Raw genomic sequence first — 19,477 nt, forward strand, 5'->3', positions numbered from 1 at the left:
TTATATTTTTTGAACATATGCCGCAAAACATTTGCCCAAGCTCAATATACCATTCAATCATAAAAAAATTGGTAGCTAGAAACATATATTTTATGTAGGTTGACTGGCCGTGTAGTCTGGGGTATTAGAGGTCGGCAGATGTTATAGATGTCAGGGGCGCTGGACTGTGCAGGTGGTGTTGCCATAGATGTCACAGCAGTACGAGTTCAAGTCCCGAGGAGGGACAGTATGAATTTCCTGACACTGCAACCCTCCTTTTTTTATTTGGATATTGATATGTCGGTTTCCAAATAAAAAAAAGAGGGTTGCAGGGTCAGATGAAATTCGGACTAGAGGAGGGAATGACCAAAAATATGCTTTGCAAATTTGACAGATCTAACATCGTTTGCAATTTTTCAGACCCTTCTAAAAAACATTATCTCCCCTGTCATCACATTGTGAGACATAAGAATATATATACCTGCCCCATCAGAATCAAAGAAAAAAGATTAAATCTGCCATATTACCTGATAAATTGAATTATAATTTCATTGAAATCCTCTGAAAATGAACATTTTAAGGGCAGATAACTCTGTCAAAAACCTCATTTTTCTAACATTCTGTCGAAAATTTCTGAGCAAATCCATTGATGCAGAGAACTAATAATGGTCTTTTCAAATAAAGATATCATCTTTGAGTAAAACTGTAATGTCAGATCAGTGGGTTTTTGACATACATGTTTCTGATTTTTCTCATTTTGCCTGATTCTTACAAATACTTTTTTATTACCAAAGATTTCATCATTATATGCAATCAGGAATATTCAATTACTGATGCAATAGTGTAAAATCGCAGGCTGACATTCAGTTGCTTTCTGCGGAAAGAATTAAGGCACTATACATCCATCCCGACAGGGACTTTATATTATATACTTCCTGGACCCAAAAATTAGAGAAAACAAAAACAAATCATATGTTTATTTTCACAAATTCTTCATATGTGTACATGTAATAGTACAAAGTGTTTGTTTATTAACAGCCCTATGAAAATTTTAATAAAACCATTTATGAGGCTCTCTTTTGTCATAAAGTTATAAAATCAACAAATATCACAGTTACACATTATATACATGCATGTATATATAAAAATCAAAAAGAAAAGAAAAGAAACATTTAAAAACAGTCTCACTTAGGAATGAAGTAAATATAGAAAGGGCAATAAGTCGAACAGGTCAATTTCTCCTTTATGAAGTCAAATTAATTTAGAAAGGTTCTTATAAGAAAGGACAAGAGGTGATAAAGGTTCTTATAAGAAAGGAGAAGGGGTGATAAAGATTCTCATGTCTATATAATACAGCTCAAAACTAATTATAAAATGTTGAAAAATTTCATTGAAAATTTGGAGATTTGAATCCCTAATATATGAGAAAAACATAGACTTTTGATTTCATTTAATGGACAAAACAGGTGCTTGAAGTTGACTAAAATTCAGATATACTGCCAATTTTGTACTTTTTGGTCACTTTCCAGTCATATTTTTGGCAAGGAAATGTTGTCCATACTTCATGTTTATTTAACATGTTCGTTATTTCATAGTTACCATATGTTAACATATCAAGTTGTTTCAAGAGTGTGGGCATTGCTTCTGGAAGTACATATGGCAGAAAAAAAACAACAGGATTTACAATGCTCAGCAGTTTTTGTAAAATGACTATACATATATACTTATGGCACCTTAGGATGTCATTTCCATTAACTACCGCCATGAAACTTTTTTCCCTATTTTTTATATATTTTACTGTTATGAACAATTTTTATGTTGATATTTTTGGGTAATATTCATAGCTAAAATACCCTACACCTTTGTCTAATATATCAGTATAGTTAAATTTCATTGAAAAATATTTCCAGCCAATTTTTTCACTAAATACAATTATATAACAGTCTTTTATTTCTCTACTTCTATCAACTTCTCCGTTTCTCTAAGTCACTAGTATTGAATTTATTTCAACTAATAAAAAAAGTTGACAAAATATGGACTTAAAATTCGCTGCATGATTTTTAGGTGAACCTGTGTTTAATTCTAAGCTTGAGGTGCCCTAAACCTTCAAAGCTGTGTATTTACAAATGACAGAAAAATACAAGTAAATTATGATTTAAATCAAGGGCAGTAACTTTGTAATGAAGTCCTACAGAATCCTACAAGTAAAGAAAATACTGACTTTTCTTTGGTTAAACCTACATACAGTTCAACAATATATTTTACTGTAACAGTAGATTCAAGTAGAAGGCATTTGAAAATATGTTTTTAATGTTGCTAAAAAAGTTTCAAGTATTTTTAAGATTTTGCAGTGATGGTACCATTGTTTGTAGGATACATGTATAATTAATTGAATTAATTTTCTTTAATGAATCTAAATAGAAGCTATCTTTAGAAAATTACAACCTAATCCTAGTCTATTGCTCTTTCGTACTATAAGTGAGAGCATATTAGCAAGAAAATGCCAATTCAACGGTTGCCAGGTTTTATGTTCGCTTGACCTAAATATATTTATTAAATAATATTTTTAAATTTAGAGTTTGAACAATTGAGAGGAAAATACCAGGTGACCACTAAAAACAACAAATTCTCATGTATGCGTATACTGAAGCTTACATGACATATGAAACTTTTATGGTAATCAAACTTCTTCATTACATTTATACAAATTTACACTTATTTTGGTTGAGGAAATAGAGTCTTACATATTAAATTGTACCCTGTTATCAATCAGAGACAAAACCAAGTAAAAATTATTCTGAAAAAATTTTCATTTGACTAGTGAGATTCAAAAACATAAGCCTAAATATTTATAACTGGTCGAGGTAGTGACACAAAAGTTTCAATTTGTTGTAAGTATCCAAGAAATTCCACACCAAACAAATCCAAAAGAAAATCAAGTCTAAACCATCCTAGATCTATATAAAAAAGAATTTAAAAAAACTCTTTTACTCTATAATCATAACCCCCTATTATCATCATTTTTGTCTTCACCAGTTACTGAAGACCCTGATTTGCTTTCATCTGCTTTGGTTAATAATTGATTCTGCTTTGACCACAAGTCACAATACAAACTATTGGGGTCGGAAAGTAGTTCATAGTGTGTCCCCTGTTCAGCAACACGCCCTTTATCAAGCACCAAAATCTTGTCAGCATCAACTACTGTTGAGAGTCTATGTGCTATCACTATGGTTGTATGTTTCTTTGTTATTCTTCTTAAAGCCAGTAGAATGTTCTGCAATATAAAAAAAGTCTTTCTTCATTTTTTGCTGCATTTCAAAAATAAAAACTGTGAAGATATAGTCAACGGTATACACCCTACATGCAGCATATGTTTATGGAATTCTAGATAATGTCATAGGCAGCACATCACAATAACAATATCAATGTTAGAGTCATTCTTGAAATATTTATTGATGATGAAAACAGAAGAAATAGGTCCTTATACTTATTATCAGTGACAACTCTGGTTCTTACACTCACATGCAATATTTTACATCTTTTCCTTGTTGCGACTTTACTACATTTGGAAAAAAAAGAAGATGGAATTTCTTACACTCACGGAAGGTGATCAAGATCTTCACTACCCAAAAGTATAAGAACTTATGAATCCATTTTTACACATTTTTGCTCTGAGAAAAAAAACAAGATGTTTTGAGAGCTATAAGCAAATGAGACCCCTTTCACTGTCAAACAGGAAGTCTGTGAGACAAAGGATATGGTGACAGAAATACAAATAGAAGCAAACATGCATGTACACCCAAAAGCAGAAGACAGGAACTATCTTTTCTTTGATAGTATCCAATGTGTACACCCAAAAGCAGAAATAAAGACATGAACTACCAGTTCTTTGATAGTATCCAATGTGTACGCCCAAAAGCAGAACAGAACTACCTGTTCTTTGATAGTATCCAATGTGAACACCCAAAAGCAGAATTGAAGACAGGAACTACCTGTTCTTTGATAGTATCCAATGTGAACACCCAAAAGCAGAACGGAACTACCTGTTCTTTGATAGTATCCAATGTGAACACCCAAAAGCAGAATTGAAGACAGGAACTACCTGCTCTTTGATAGTATCCAATGTGTACACCCAAAAGCAGAACAGAACTACCTGTTCTTTGGTAGTATCCAATGTGAACACCCAAAAGCAGAATTGAAGACAGGAACTACCTGCTCTTTGATAGTATCCAATGTGTACACCCAAAAGCAGAATTGAAGACAGGAACTACCTGTTTTTTTATAGTATCCAATGTGTACACCCAAAAGCAGAACTAAACTACATTTTCTTTGATAGTATCCAATGTGTACACCCAAAAGCAGAAAAGAACTACCTTTTCTATGATAGTATCCAATGTGTATACCCCAAAGCAGAATTGAAGACAGGAACTACCTGTTCTTTGATAGTATCCAATGTGTACACCCAAAAGCAGAACTGAAGAACAGAACTACCTGTTCTTTGATAGTAACCAATGTGTACATCCAAAAGCAGAATTGAAGACATGATATAATACACTACCTGTTCTGTGATAGTATCCAATGATGAAGTTGCCTCATCATATACAATAATTGGTGGGTTCTTCAGTATAGCTCTGGCTATAGCTACTCTCTGCTTCTCTCCTCCTGAAATATAAACAGACATCTATTTCAAATTTGACAATTCTTTTACCACATTCCTGAATTTTTCTGTCTACTTTCAAATCATGCCTTTTATGGCTCTTACACAAAGTATGATCAGAAATCAATGAAAATTGCCTGATACACAATGTTTGCAATAAGGGATGTGCTAATACTGGAAGGAGATTTTAGTAAATATTTACAATCAAATTTAACTGTCCTCTAATACCGAAAAATACAGGAAAAATGTACATCATTTTACATTATAACCAGTTAAACAAATCTCATAATACACAACATTCCAGTTAAAGTAATATTGTGTGAAGGATCATTTGAAGAGTCTATTATTATTCAAAACATTGACTACTTTGGGTGAAATATCCAATAGTTGATTACAGTAATCATCTTCTGCATGATTTTTAGACAGAACTGTACTTAAAATAAAATGTAAGAACAAGAGTCATACCTGATAGTATCAAGCCCCGTTCTCCTACTAGTGTGTCATACTTAATAGGAAATTTGGTCATAATAGAATTATGTAACTCTGCCACACGGGAAGCTTCATATATTTCCTCTGCAGACTTCTGTAGATCTCCATATTGTATGTTGTTATATACAGTATCATGGAAGAGTATACAGTCCTAGAAAATAAAACAATTAAACCATAAACTTATATAAGTTTCAAAATGCCGAAATTCACAAAAATGTGATTTACAAAATATATAATTGCCAATTACTTTGAAGAAAAAGGTGCACAATCAACTGAAAGAAAACACATATCTATATCTTTAACATGAATGATTGTACCATGAGTATTATACACATAGGCCTGAAAAAGTAAATTAGTTGGTTCTCAGATTCTCTCTCATCTCATCTGAGGGTACCTTGTTATGCATAATTACTGAGATACCAATTAAATAAAAACCAAAAACAGCCTCCCTCATAATTTATTTCTGACTATGAACAATATTGAAAAAAGAACCAACATAAATTATTTGGGGCATTAAAATTGTAAAAACAATAGTTTTAATGAAAAATGGCCTTAGAACCAAGAAAATAACTTTGAAGGACCTTATGCATTTTTATCTTTCTTATATTCAATAAACAGAAAAATAATTTTGTATTGTGTTCAAAGGATTGTAAATGTAAGATAACCTTCCCAGACAAACCTACCTGAGGTACAACACCAATAGCCTTGTGTAAATTGTGTAAATCTCCACACCTTCAATGTAGAAAAGCCTTCCCAGACACACCTACCTGAGGTACAACACCAATAGCCTTGCATAAACTGTGTAAATCTCCACACCTTCAATGTAGAAAAACCTTCCCAGACAAACCTACCTGCGACACAACACCAATAGCCTTGTGTAAATTGTGTATATCTCTACACCTTCAATGTAGAAAAACATTCCCAGACAAACCTACCTGAGGTACAATGCCAATAGCCTTGCATAAACTGTGTAAATCTCCACACCTTCAATGTAGAAAAACCTTCCCAGACAAACCTACCTGTGGTACAACACCAATAGCCTTGTGTAAATTGTGTATATCTACACCCTCTTCAATGTACGAAAACCTTCCCAAACACACCTACCTGAGGTTCAACATCAATAGCCTTCATAAGCTGTGTATATCTACACCCTCTTCAATGTAGGATAACCTTCCCAGACACACCTACCTGAGGTACAACACCAATAGCCTTCATAAGCTGTGTATATCTACACCCTCTTCAATGTAAGAAAACCTTCCCAGACACACCTACCTGAGGTACAACACCAACAGCCTTGCAAAAGCTGTGTATATCTACACCCTCTTCAATGTAAGAAAACCTTCCCAGACACACCTACCTGAGGTACAACACCAATAGCCTTGCAAAAGCTGTGTATATCTACACCATCTTCAATGTAAGAAAACCTTCCCAGACACACCTACCTGAGGTACAACACCAACAGCCTTGCAAAAGCTGTGTATATCTACACCCTCTTCAATGTAAGAAAACCTTCCCAGACACACCTACCTGAGGTACAACACCAATAGCCTTGCAAAAGCTGTGTATATCTACACCATCTTCAATGTAAGAAAACCTTCCCAGACACACCTACCTGAGGTACAACACCAATAGCCTTGCGTAAGCTGTGTATATCTACATCATCTATCATCTGATTGTTTATTTTAATGGTTCCCTGCTGGGGGTCGTAAAAACGGAACAACAAACGTACTATTGTTGACTTTCTGAAAATTAAAATCACCTTATAAAATACAGTATAACCTGTTATGTCTGCCAGCTGAGTATTCCAAAAACACTTACATTTTGACAATTTGTTTTTATACTAAATTACATGTAAATGTATGTCTTGCACTGATTTTGAAAATGTGTATTCCCACAACCTGTTTATCAAGAATATTTTTTGGTCCAGCCAGTGAAGTTGAGTACATAAGTTCCACTGAATAAAAATCATTTATGCTTCTGTCAATTCATTCATCCATATACATTGTAGCACTACTTGAATTTTTCTCTTATTGCTGTTCCAAATAGTCTAAATTTTAATTACATTATAAATATCAAATCCAATCTATTCATGTTATGCTACATTTAAATACAATAAGATAGAAATCCCAGCCTAAATTTTGTGGTATAGAACCTTGTAGTACAATTTCATGCAGATCCATACACTTTTATTAAAGTCATTGTCTGAAAAACAGCCAGAATATATGTTTGTATTTTCAAATTCTTGTCCCTTATGGGTAATTCCAAAACATTTAGTGTCATTCTCCAAAATGAATTCTAATCTTCTTGTGGTATTGAAACCATGTGTACAATCTCGTACAGATCCTTACATTTTTACACAAATTACTGTACAGAAACAACATTGAATCATGTTTCTTTTTGGCCCCTTTTGCCCCTATGTGTTTCAAGTCATAACCCCTAATATTAATCTCCGTCCCTTTGTGATTTAACTTTACCTTACCCAGATCCACTTCCACCAACAATAGCAACTTTCTTCCCTGATGGCACATCAAATGATAAACCATTCAGAATTCTCTGACCAGGTTCATACCCAAAATATACATCATTGAAAGTAATAGCAGACTCGGTAGGTGATACCATCAATAAGGGTGCATTGATTTTGTTCTGAAGTACAATATTAAATTAAATAGTCAGATATTTGTACGGTTTAAGCCCAAATGGTATAGAGTAAGTATAGAGGGCGCCATTCTATTGGCATTTAATGTAACTTCACATGCTATTTGTATAAGGCCCAAATACATGTTTGTTTGTTTGTTTGTTGGGGTTTAACGTCCGAGCAGCAATATTTCAGCTATATTCAGACGATGAACATGAAATTGATGATAAAATGAACATGAACATGTATTACTGTTATTTTAATTACAATACTGTGAGTTTCTTTGGTTAAAAATTTGTTGTATTTTGCATAAATAAGTAACTAAGAATGACGCTTGAAAAATTTCATGAAATTTTCAGGTTGGAAATAAAATATCTATGCGAAAAAATTGGAAAATATTTTTTTTTCAATTATACAAAAACATGTATGTGTTTTTCATATCTTCTCATAAAAGGCTCTCAGACTACCTTACATAAGTTTTGTCCTGGAAATAACAAATAGCACAGCACTTCTTGACAAAGCATAGTTCATTAAGCTTTCCAAAACATGTAACACACTGACTTTTGTGTATTAAAACACAAATCACTGATACTACAGTGATTTGGATTAGATAGGAGCAGGTGCCATTATCACATTCTTGATGTAAATATCACATTAAAATCTTAATATTTTACCCAAAATGTTAAAAAAATGGTCTTTGAAACTTTCAGTACATAACAAAACGGCTCATTCTTAAAAGAATTAACCAAAATTGATGGACAGTTAGGTGCTATAAAGTATTGCACCGGAAAGCATCATCATTACAATTATTTACCTGTACTTTGGGTTTGATCTCCAGAAGGGAGAACATGCTGCCCATGTCAATAAATCCTTGATTTAGGTCCCTGTATATAGATCCTAGAAAGTTCAATGGTATAGATAACTGGAACAGGAGACCATTTACCATAACTAAATCTCCTATAGTCATTGTTCCTGGAAAAATAGGAGAAAAGAAAACTTATGACCTATGTGTGCAGAAAATAATAAATGATTGTGATGACATACCTATACCTGTTAACCACTGAAACAGTTAATGTGGGAGATTTACCCCCATCACCATTCTCTCATGTGGGAGATTTACCCCCATCACCATTCTCTCATGTGGGAGATTTACCCCCATCGACATTGTCTCATGTGGGAGATTTAACCCCACTGACATTGTCTCATGTGGGAAATTTTTACATGAAAGCTTTTTATCTATGTAAATATTCAATTATTTAGAAAATATAGTAAGTAACTTAAATCAGAAACTTCTCACAAATCTTACATTTTTATATGGGGGATTCTAAATTTTTCATTGATTTTGTTGGAGTCTCCTCACTAATGCTTGAGGCTTATCAGGTATGCATGCATGACATTGACTTGGGCATAAAACTAGTAAGTTTCAGCAAATATGATCTAAAATAAATGTCAAAGATTGATATCAAAAGTACTTCATATTGGGTTTTGTACAGTGTACAAAGTTGATGGTTAAAGATTTATGTATTACTATCTAATTACACACATCAAATGAAATATACTGTGAGAAAAAAAAACTCGTTTGACAAAATACAAACATTTGCAAACATCTAGAAAAGTGTCAGTTTGTAAGCCCTGACCACCAAAGAATTGTTTGACTTATAGCCACTTCTTGTCCAATTTGCTCATTTATTTTTGTTTCTTTGCATGTGTTATTTCTTGTTATTTGTTTTGTGTGCCTATTTTCCCACTCAAGTTTTTATCAATTTGGTTTCTGTTCCAATCTTTTTTCTCTAAATGACTCTTCTAACATAGGAAACTACCGTAATAATCCAGACCTAGGACTGCCACATTGTACGAGCATATCAAGTCAAAAACCGACAGACTGGTCATAATTTTGGAAAGTCTGCATCTAAACAAAACAATAGGTATTACCTTGCAATATATTTTGTGCTGCCAGCACCATGATAAGTGAAGAACCAATGCTAAATATAGCATTCTGTCCAAAGTTTAACCATGATAAAGTCTTAGTAATTTGAAGTGAAGCTTTTTCATAATTGCCTAAAATAGCATCATATCTCCTTGCTTCATATTCCTCATTTGTAAAGTACTGAAATAAAACAAGTTATATCAAAATAAACTGAAAACATTCAGTATCAGCTGTTTTGTAAAAATCAGGAAGTTTATGAAACATAATAAGAAAAAATTACCTCTTGGTGACAGTATCAATTCACATCTTGTAATATCACATCAAAGAATACCACCTACATAGCTTTATTCTTTTAATCCAATTTATTTTAATATAATAGTTTTGATGATCATTCATTACTTTCTGTGATAAATACTAAAACCTTAATTTTTACTCTCACATGAGGCAGTGTCAATTGGGGAGATTCTTCCACAAGAACTGTGAAGTATGAAAGGAACTGAATATGATCTTTCATCCTAATATAATTACTTTTACAGTGCATATCATTAAAATATTAGAATCTCTTAGGATAATCAACTTTACATGTGATGTTTCATAAGTTGATGAAACACATCTTCAAGCTATTTATATATGACACGAACTACTTTTATTGATCACTGTGTATTGCCTATTATAAAAACAAAATAGAAATAAAATCAGAGAAACATATGAAATGTAATCATAAGAACTGAATGCTTCATTTTTGATATTGCATTGGCATGTAAAAGTGCTGACCAGTTGTATGAAGCATTAGTTCACTTAACTGAAAATGTGCTTTGCTCAACGCTTATGCATGCTGATGAAACACAAAGAATGAAGTATTAAATTCATAAATACAAACCTTAACAGTAGTATAATTAACAAGGGAATCATTAGCTATATTTCCTGCGTCTTGATCAGCTCTGTTCTTAGCCCTACGGAACTGTTTCCTATCATATACAATATACCCTTATAGAAACAATGTGTACAACCAAACAAATGTAGTAAAAGCAATATGTGTATATGTTTGCAATTCAATTGTATCACAAATTCTGTTTGCAAGTGCTTTCGATAATGTACAATTTCAAAGTAAAGTTAAAATAATATAGAATATAAAAAAACTTTTGAAAATGCCTTAAGTGACTGTCATAAACAAAAATAATATGATACAAGACATCGTAATTTTGCTGTCCAGTCAAAGAAAGAGTAACACTACGGCATTTTTTCTCCTCTCTACAGGCAAGTCAGGTATTTCTGGCCTCTAAAAGTACTGTTTTGTTTCCACTTTCAGTTTACTTTTATGTTGCTCGAGTGTAGGGGAGAAACTGTTTGCCTGTACCTGTGTAAATGTTCTTTTGGGGCCAGCTGCAGTCTGCCCAGCAGTGTGAGGGTTTCTTTGTCATTTATTGAAGACCCATGGGTGGCCTTGATCTGATATTTTTCATCCTGGCGGGGTTGTTGTCTCATTTTCACTATATCCATTCACATTATATTTGAAGTAGAACACAAGTTGGAGTTGTTTAGAACTATACATATACCCTATAATTCTCAATCAGTTTTCTTCTGTAATTTGTTTTAGATTGGAATTAGAAACACACACCCATCCCTTGTTCCCTAACATGTCTTTTCAGAACCAAGCATTTAAGAAGGGATTTTGGATGGGTTTTAGGGTGATCCTCCTAAAAAAACAGCCATCAAGGTATAACTGTTAATCTACTGGGAATAGTAAAATCAGATTATTGAACATACTAGATACATGTACTGATACATGTATATTGCTTACCTATATTCAGTCATACGGAAAGTAAAAACAATATAACATCCAACACATCCTAGAGTAACAGCTACAAAGCCTCCACCAAACTTATAACCCTGTAATATAAATACATTTGTACATGTTTTTACAAATTAAGGGAAAATGCTACATATGTTTTCAACATGATCTCTTCAATCAAAAGCATAGCGGTATGTTACTCATATAATTTTGGAAAAAATCATTTTATATGTATTATATGCACAAAATCAAATATTTCCAAACTGACCTAAATATATTTTGGATATGTTTTTAAACAAATTGAAATATGAGTTGCTATTTAATACTATCAATGGTATGTTTTTGCCAATGAAGTTTTAAGGTCTGAATATTCCTTAAACTGATGCACAATATACTGTAATGAGAATGTCAAAGGAAATTTACTTTTGAAGAGCTCTCAAAATGCTATCACAGTTGATTATTGAAATTATATAAGAACTTAAAGATATACCATATTTCATAATTCTTATTGAAAGTGAGTAAATATGGAATAAATATATGGAAAGAGTGTTTATCCAGAATATGATCACATTTTCTGAAGATTGCAAAGAATGCAAGGATTAGCGGAATTTGTACCACACAAATGTATATCTTCCAACATTCCAGACACAATGGTTTTTTACAAATGGCATTACCTCAACTGTCAGTAATATCAAATCACATGTTTGTCAAAATATCAAATTATTACGACTTGACTCTTAATAGGATAATTAATTGGAAGGAGTGAATAACCAAAATATGATCACGAGTGCCGAAGGACGCCCAGGTTTAATGAGTGTATGGAACTTGAGGTTAAATCTTCAATCATTTTTGGCATGAGTAATTATATTTTGGTTATTCACGATAATCATTTGATTGTCTTTTGTATTATAGAAATTTTCTCCATAATTTATTGCTATTTCCCACAAAATTTTTAATTTGTGAATGTGATTGTGATTTCGTTTTGTGATATTTTTGGTTGAGGAAGTTCAAGAGTGAAATTATACAATTTATTTTGGAATTTTTTAAACAGGGAACATTCAATAAATCAGTGCCATCTATTTACATGTGAAGACATTTTGTGTTCTTTTTGTCTGGATTTTTATACTTAACTTTCAATAAAGTGGTCACTTGTGATGAAATAATCTTTTTTATTTATCCTAACAAAAAAACTACAATTATGTCCTTACCAATATTCCTGTAACCATAGCAACTTCTAAAAATGTTGGGAAAATTCTGAATACAATGCCTTTTAATACGGGTTCAATTGCTCTGAAATCAATATAGACAACATTTAAAAAACTCAGATATGGTTTCACCAGTAAAATACACGTTACACACATATATCATATATTCAGATAAAAATATATCTATTTTGTATATATACTATAAGAATTCGTTTAATCCCTATATCATTTACCCTATATCGCATACCCTATACCACACCTCTACACCTTAATCGCATATTCTATATCACACCCCTAAACTATATCGCATACCCAACATTACACCCCTTCACGAACCATACTTAAAGTACAGTTAAAATATATGGTATAATGAACATGACGTCAAAATCTGTATCACAAGCTGTATCAACCAGCGACCTATATCACCCTATGGGCTGGTGGCCATCTGGATGATATAGGAGTCTCGGGTTGATACCATGTGATACAGATTTTGACATGTAATATTCAGTATGTATAAAGCAACATTGTTGAATATACAAATTCAATGAAACACTTGTGGAAACTGTTCGAAGAGAAAAAAAAAATATTCAAAGTAATATTTAGACAATTTAAATTTCATTTGTCAAACAAATTATTCTGATTTACCTTGATCCTCTATCTATAGCTTTTGCCAACTCTCCTTTCTTTTTTGACAGATGGTAACTTAGATCCAGAGAGTGTAAATGTATGAATATATTCTGTGCAATTCGCCTGATGGTATTCTCAGCTACCTCAGCAAACACAAAGTCTTGCATTTCTTTGCAGAAGGATGCTGTTAGTCTTACAATGCCATCTAAGAGAAATCACAGCAAATACATATATATATACAGTTACTGTTATTAATATTCACAATCCATATAATTGCAAATTTGACAATTATAACTGACATGGAAAAATACTGACAATATTGATCAAAGCTTGTAAACCAGGAAAAGAGCACTGCTTATCACTTATTGCTTGAAACCAGATTAAATTAGAAAAATCAAGCTATGTACTTGTGATTCTTCAATAGAAGAAAATAGTCCAATGCAAAGCAAATTTATAGTCATTTCAATATACAAGGGCAGAAGGCTCTATAATCCCTACTTTCATTTCTATGTATGCAGTGATTATAAAAACTTACAAGCAAGCAACAGTGCTGTAGAAAGACTAATAATAGCAGTCGGTCCATCCTTTAAATTAAGAGTATCACCTGATGCTTCATTCAAATTGTCTACTGCCCATTTAAATAAAAAAGGAACTGAAATACTAAAAACCTGTAAAAATAGAAAACAAAATTCATATGATCTGGTGACCACAGATACCACCTCCATCAAAATGAGCAAATTAAAGGGCCATAACTCTTAAATGTAACCATTAGGTCTCACTAACCACTTCTAACGTTTCCATTACTTTACATGTTAAAAAAGTAATTTTCAAAGTCTCACTGTGAATTCCCTGGACAAATGACATCTTAAAGTTGCATACCGTTGTGAAGCTTGGAAAATAAGGCTTCCAAAATCATTATGCTAATGGTATGATGATAGTAGAAATATATGATTTTAAAGTACACATTCTCAGCTTTATTTTGACTACTTTTAATCATAATACACACAAATAATGCACTAACAATGCATATGTCTAGGTTCAGTGTGTTTTTGGTACTACATAGGGGGTGGCCATTTGACCCAGAAGTGGTTAGTGAGACCTTATCAAACATTATCTTATGTTAAAGGGAATAGGAACTCTTTTCAACATGTGGGGTATATTGATAGTCTTTACATAATACAAGAAGAATCTGAAGTTCATTTTCCTATATTGTACTTAATTACTTAATTAGAGACAATAATTGCTCTAAATCTGTGGTTACATGGGGCAGCCATCTTTGCCATAAGATAATCTCCCTTTCTGCCAAATTACGAGATGGCAGCACTAATTAAGATGTAAATGTGGCACTTCATCTGATGTATTAAGTAAAAAACCCTAAAACTGTGTAGAATGTACAGTTTGTCACAAGTAGAAAATCATGAAAGTGGTTGTGAAAATTTATTTTACTCGTGAGTGAAGTTTACATTTCTGTTAAATGGAATATACACAAGATAATAATGGAACAAAAAGGACATATATTTATATTTATTTTTTTTTAAATTTAAGTCATTGACACTGCTGATGTATTATATTTTTTTGAATTTTTAAAAACCGTTTTCAATTCTCAAATTTTATTTTTTTTACACCTAATGATTTAAAAAAAACAATTTCAAGTTTTGACATTTTTTATTATACAATTGTTTTGAATTATATTTTATACTTCACACACATTTTGTTTCTTGTGTGACCACATGATAAGATAAAGTATTACTTGATCACATTAGTGCCACAGATACGTCATAAACATGATGCATGCTGGGAAAAATGTCAGCCTTTTGTGTTAGTGTTTACCAGTTAATTAAGGCTAATTAGTGAGGCTTTGAAATTAAAGAAACACATTTATATGCATGTTTACATAGATACCATTAAATTAGAGTAAAACTCTTTTGGGGTTCCTATTTCCTTTAAGCTTGTGTTATTGTTTGAAAAGATATTTATTTGATGAAGAGATTCTTTATCATCTAGGATTATAATTGTAAAGAAAAAGAGCATTTTCAGAATTTAGAATTACTTCTAGTATGTACACCAAGATTCGTTCATCGGTGAAGGAAATGATATAATAGAATCTTTATTAATCATCAGTTCTTCACCCACCACAGTATTCAGTGTTCAAAACAGATTTTCATGGATGAAAAATGTACAGGTAAATAAATATTAAGCGAACGCTGATATATTAGGTTTTGACAACATTTGTACTGTAAGCATATTAATTTTCAGCGGTATCAATTTTCGCTGTTTCAAAAAATGATCAGCGATATACAGTGTTAAAGTCAATTATACAGGTACAATATTTTGCACTTTTCTGTCTACTGTGAAAATAGAAATAAAATGCTTTGCGGAGTGCAGCTAGATATGCTTGCAGAGGTCAAACCCTTAACAGATAGGGCAAATATGGACACAAAGTTCAAGCTGCATACCGTAAGCTCTGAATTCTGATTGTGATTACCCCTGGTAAATATTTGACACAAGATAATATTTTGACCAGAATGAAACTGGTCAAACAATTTGAATACTTGCAATAAGACTTAAAAATAAAAAAAGATAACATGAACAGACAAATAGACGAACAGAGAAAGTGCTTTCTATCAAAGAAGAGATCCAAGAATTTAGTTCTTGTATTTGTAAGATAAAGATACAATGAAAAATCAAAAAAGCCAAATGTCATGACATTTGGTGGAAGCGTTTTAGAGTTAAAGAACAAAAAGTGGAAATTTCCCCATATTTGTATGAATTTAGTCTCGTTACTGAAAAATGTAAAATCCAAAATATAAACACATTAAAAGAGAGCTTACACTAATACAAATAAACTATATTCAACAAACGTTTCCAAAATATTGCATGAAGCATTTTCAGGTTATGACAGGAGAACATGGGAAATTTCCCCTTTTATTGAATAAAGCCCCATCACTCAAAAATAAATTATCAGAAATTTATAAAAATCATCAATCCAAAGAAACAATTCACCACAGTTTCATGAAAATAGGTACAACCACTATCAAATTATAGTCTGAAAAACTGAGAAATTCACCTTTTTATGAATGAAGTCCCATACTCTAAATTGCAAAATCACAAATTTTCAAAAATTGAAAGGGACCTTTCATCAGTATATTTAAACAATTCACTAAAGTTTCATTGAAATTACTGCACAGGTTTTTTTTTCAATTGTCTGAAAACAGAAAAATCAACCATTTTTTTGTAGAAATAAAGTCAAATAACTCAAAAACAAAACAAAAATTGAAATTGATTCAAATGGAAAGGGAGCACACATCAATGAAAATAAACAATTCACTTAAAGTTTCCCAAAAATTGGTGGCAGAATTTTCAATTATTGGGCAAAATATGAAGAACAGACAGATGAACAAATGGGGACTCTGGTATACCATAATATGTCCTGTCTTAAAAGATGGATGTATAAAAATTAATACACTGCAAAAATTGATACATTTACAGTATACTGTATCTAGTTGTAATGCTGCAACAAATAACCATTTAACCAAACTTACTACAATCTGATTTAAGGAAGCTCTTGTAATATGTTTGCTATGTTCCCACACGCTAGTTTTATTTAATTGAACTTACTTTAGATCCTAATAATAAGACTAGAGCTAGAATAACTCGTCGTTTAATTTTCTTATCATGCTTTGGCCACACATAAACCATCATACGCCTCAAAATCTGTATGTTTTTTGTTCCTAAAACTTCTTTCACTCTGGTCCATCCTGCTGGTTTTGTCAGCCGTCTTGTTGTACTGAAATACTTTTTATCCCTGATTATCTGAAAAAAAAAATAATTACAAGCTAGTCAGGAGGCAATAAAAAATATGCTTGTGTTTCTGGTTTATCATCCTTTCCAAGAGTAAAATAGGTGCACAGAATTATTTTTTTATAACCCTGCAATAATGGAAAGGAAATTCAAAGTTCTATAGTGATTGAGGCATAATAATTATGAAAATGCTAGCATAGGGACCAAAAACTAAAATAGATTTGGAAACCAAAACACACAAATTTGTTTTGGTCAACAAAGAATATACAAGAAATGGTCTGAAGGTTGTCATGAAAAACTGGAATTAACTCTTTCGTTGGTAGGCAGAAAAATCTGTACAAAAATAAAACAGTAGTCAGTAAAATGAGTACAAAACTAAAACACACATCAGAAGATACCAGTAATAAGTTTCAGCTTCTTTATTCAAAGAGGACATTGTATTAAAGACATTAATTAATTTGATTTGATTGTATGTTATCATACAATATCTGTTTAAAAAGTACGTTAAAACATATATGGAAAAATTTTACATTATCTCCCCTTGATATAAATTCTTTGCAAAGTTACTCATTAAAAATTTAATATACCAGTACATGTATGAAGTTTTTACTGAGTCTTTTATAGCACCTGCAAATTTATATAATCCTTTAAATATACATTTTCATATCATTTGAGCTATTTTAACTATCACATGTATAAATAATCATAAATGATAAAGGTATTAATACCCTTCCTCTGAGTCTATTTGACAGTCGTTCGTATAAGTTCCATGGTGGTGATTTCTGTCTGTAAAGGCTTGAATGCTCTTTTATCTACAAACAAAGCAATAAGCAATGGAGTAAAAATTTATTAGCACATTAACCAAAGAATTTTTAAAAAAAATATGCCTCGTTAAAATGTACAATGTATATGAACATTAGCATTTTTTTATTTGTTTTCTAGTAAGACTAAATACTAAACTTTTTTGACAGTTTGTTAATATCAATTTGTTATTGAGTGTTGTAAAAATTATTTTGCATTGTTCAATGAAATCAATGTCCAGTGAAAGAGAAAATTTATAAATCAAGCTATGAAGAATGCTAAAATTATGACTAAATAAATTGGGTGTACATAACATCAATATGCCTCACCCCAAGCTGGATAAATAATTGTACATAACATCTTGGATTAAATATTATTAGATACTGGAAATATACAATCAGTTTGAATAAAAAGTACTTTACAACCTTAACCTTGTCATCACCTTTAAATAAAAAATAATCAGAACCTTTTCTCTTTTCAACATGGAGCTTTTGAAAATTTATGACATTTGTCTTTAGAAAATACACTCCTTCTCCAACATTGGATCAAGAAAGGGACATATATTTCCTTTGTTGGGAGGCTGCAGTTCAAGGACATGCATGCACACATGTATGGACCTTCGCAGAAAACAGCTCGGGACACTGATTATATTCTTTTGATTTTCCTGTGAATTCTGGATCTCTTGATTTCTTGTTTAAAACAGTCAAATAGAAATGCATACAATGAAAACAAGATTTTGAGTTTTTTTTCAATGTTATGAAATACTGACACACAGAATATTACTTTTGTGCAATTTATGTTAATTAGACCAAAAGGTAAATTAAATTAAGCTATTGCTGAATAATTTGTATATGGCAAAGAATGTGTGCAAAATCCAATATATCAACATTTATAGCCCCAATAATAGTTATAGGTTTTATATTTAAACAATGAACAATATTTTTGTGCACTTTACAAGGACACAGTCGGAGATTCGACATCCTACAATGCTATGCCTATATAGACACACGAAATGGTTTGAAATGATTTTATAGGAATTAATGTGTGTAATTCGCAATTGAATGTTTGACAAGACTCTGAGCAAGTATTTTAGGGCATTTGTTGACACGTTATCGTTACTTGAGCACCAACAGTTCCATCCTTCAAACTCAAAGGCTTGACAAAGTTTTTTATCAGTAACTTACACTAGTTACAGAATGCTTTAGCCAAAATACATTGTTTCCCCTCGACAGAATATGAGTTCTTTGAAACGAACTAAAGTAACTTCGGTTTTGAAACACTTGGTGAAGTTTGCAGGGATTGTTAGTAAAAAGTTTTGAAGAATATAGTTTTGATAATGCCATTATTAGTGTACATGTCGAGGTTAAACAAAAGTTATTTCCCCTTAGAATTCTGCAAGCACTTCCGATTCCAATTTTAGAAATATTCATTCGCGTTATATTTTGAAAACAAAGCAATATATCTTATTGATAAATTTTCCCATCATTTGTCAGTATGGAAAACTAAGGTTTTTATGCCAATTCTGCATTAAATTATAATATACATTCTTATTAAAGCAGATATT

General features: G+C 31.8%; 1 protein-coding gene across 1 annotated transcript; it reads right to left on the reverse strand.

Annotated features, from left to right (window-relative positions):
- Positions 1-942: 942 nt before the first annotated feature.
- On the reverse strand, positions 943-19,291 carry LOC148614183 (iron-sulfur clusters transporter ABCB7, mitochondrial-like). Its single transcript, XM_088588094.1, has 15 exons — positions 19,098-19,291; positions 17,841-17,924; positions 16,930-17,124; positions 13,847-13,979; positions 13,330-13,516; positions 12,688-12,769; positions 11,489-11,577; positions 10,568-10,655; positions 9,693-9,867; positions 8,575-8,732; positions 7,605-7,768; positions 6,738-6,867; positions 5,102-5,276; positions 4,538-4,641; positions 943-3,253 (listed from the first exon to the last, which is right to left on the reverse strand). Exons 1-15 carry the CDS (start codon positions 19,254-19,256, stop codon positions 2,978-2,980), a joined length of 2,199 nt encoding a protein of 732 aa, XP_088444220.1. The 5' UTR covers positions 19,257-19,291; the 3' UTR covers positions 943-2,977.
- Positions 19,292-19,477: the final 186 nt, after the last annotated feature.

This window comes from Perna viridis, chromosome 6 (assembly GCF_037379345.1).
Source record: "Perna viridis isolate PV_CMFRI_1.1 ecotype Kerala chromosome 6, ASM3737934v1, whole genome shotgun sequence".
Lineage (NCBI taxonomy): Eukaryota > Metazoa > Mollusca > Bivalvia > Mytilida > Mytilidae > Perna > Perna viridis.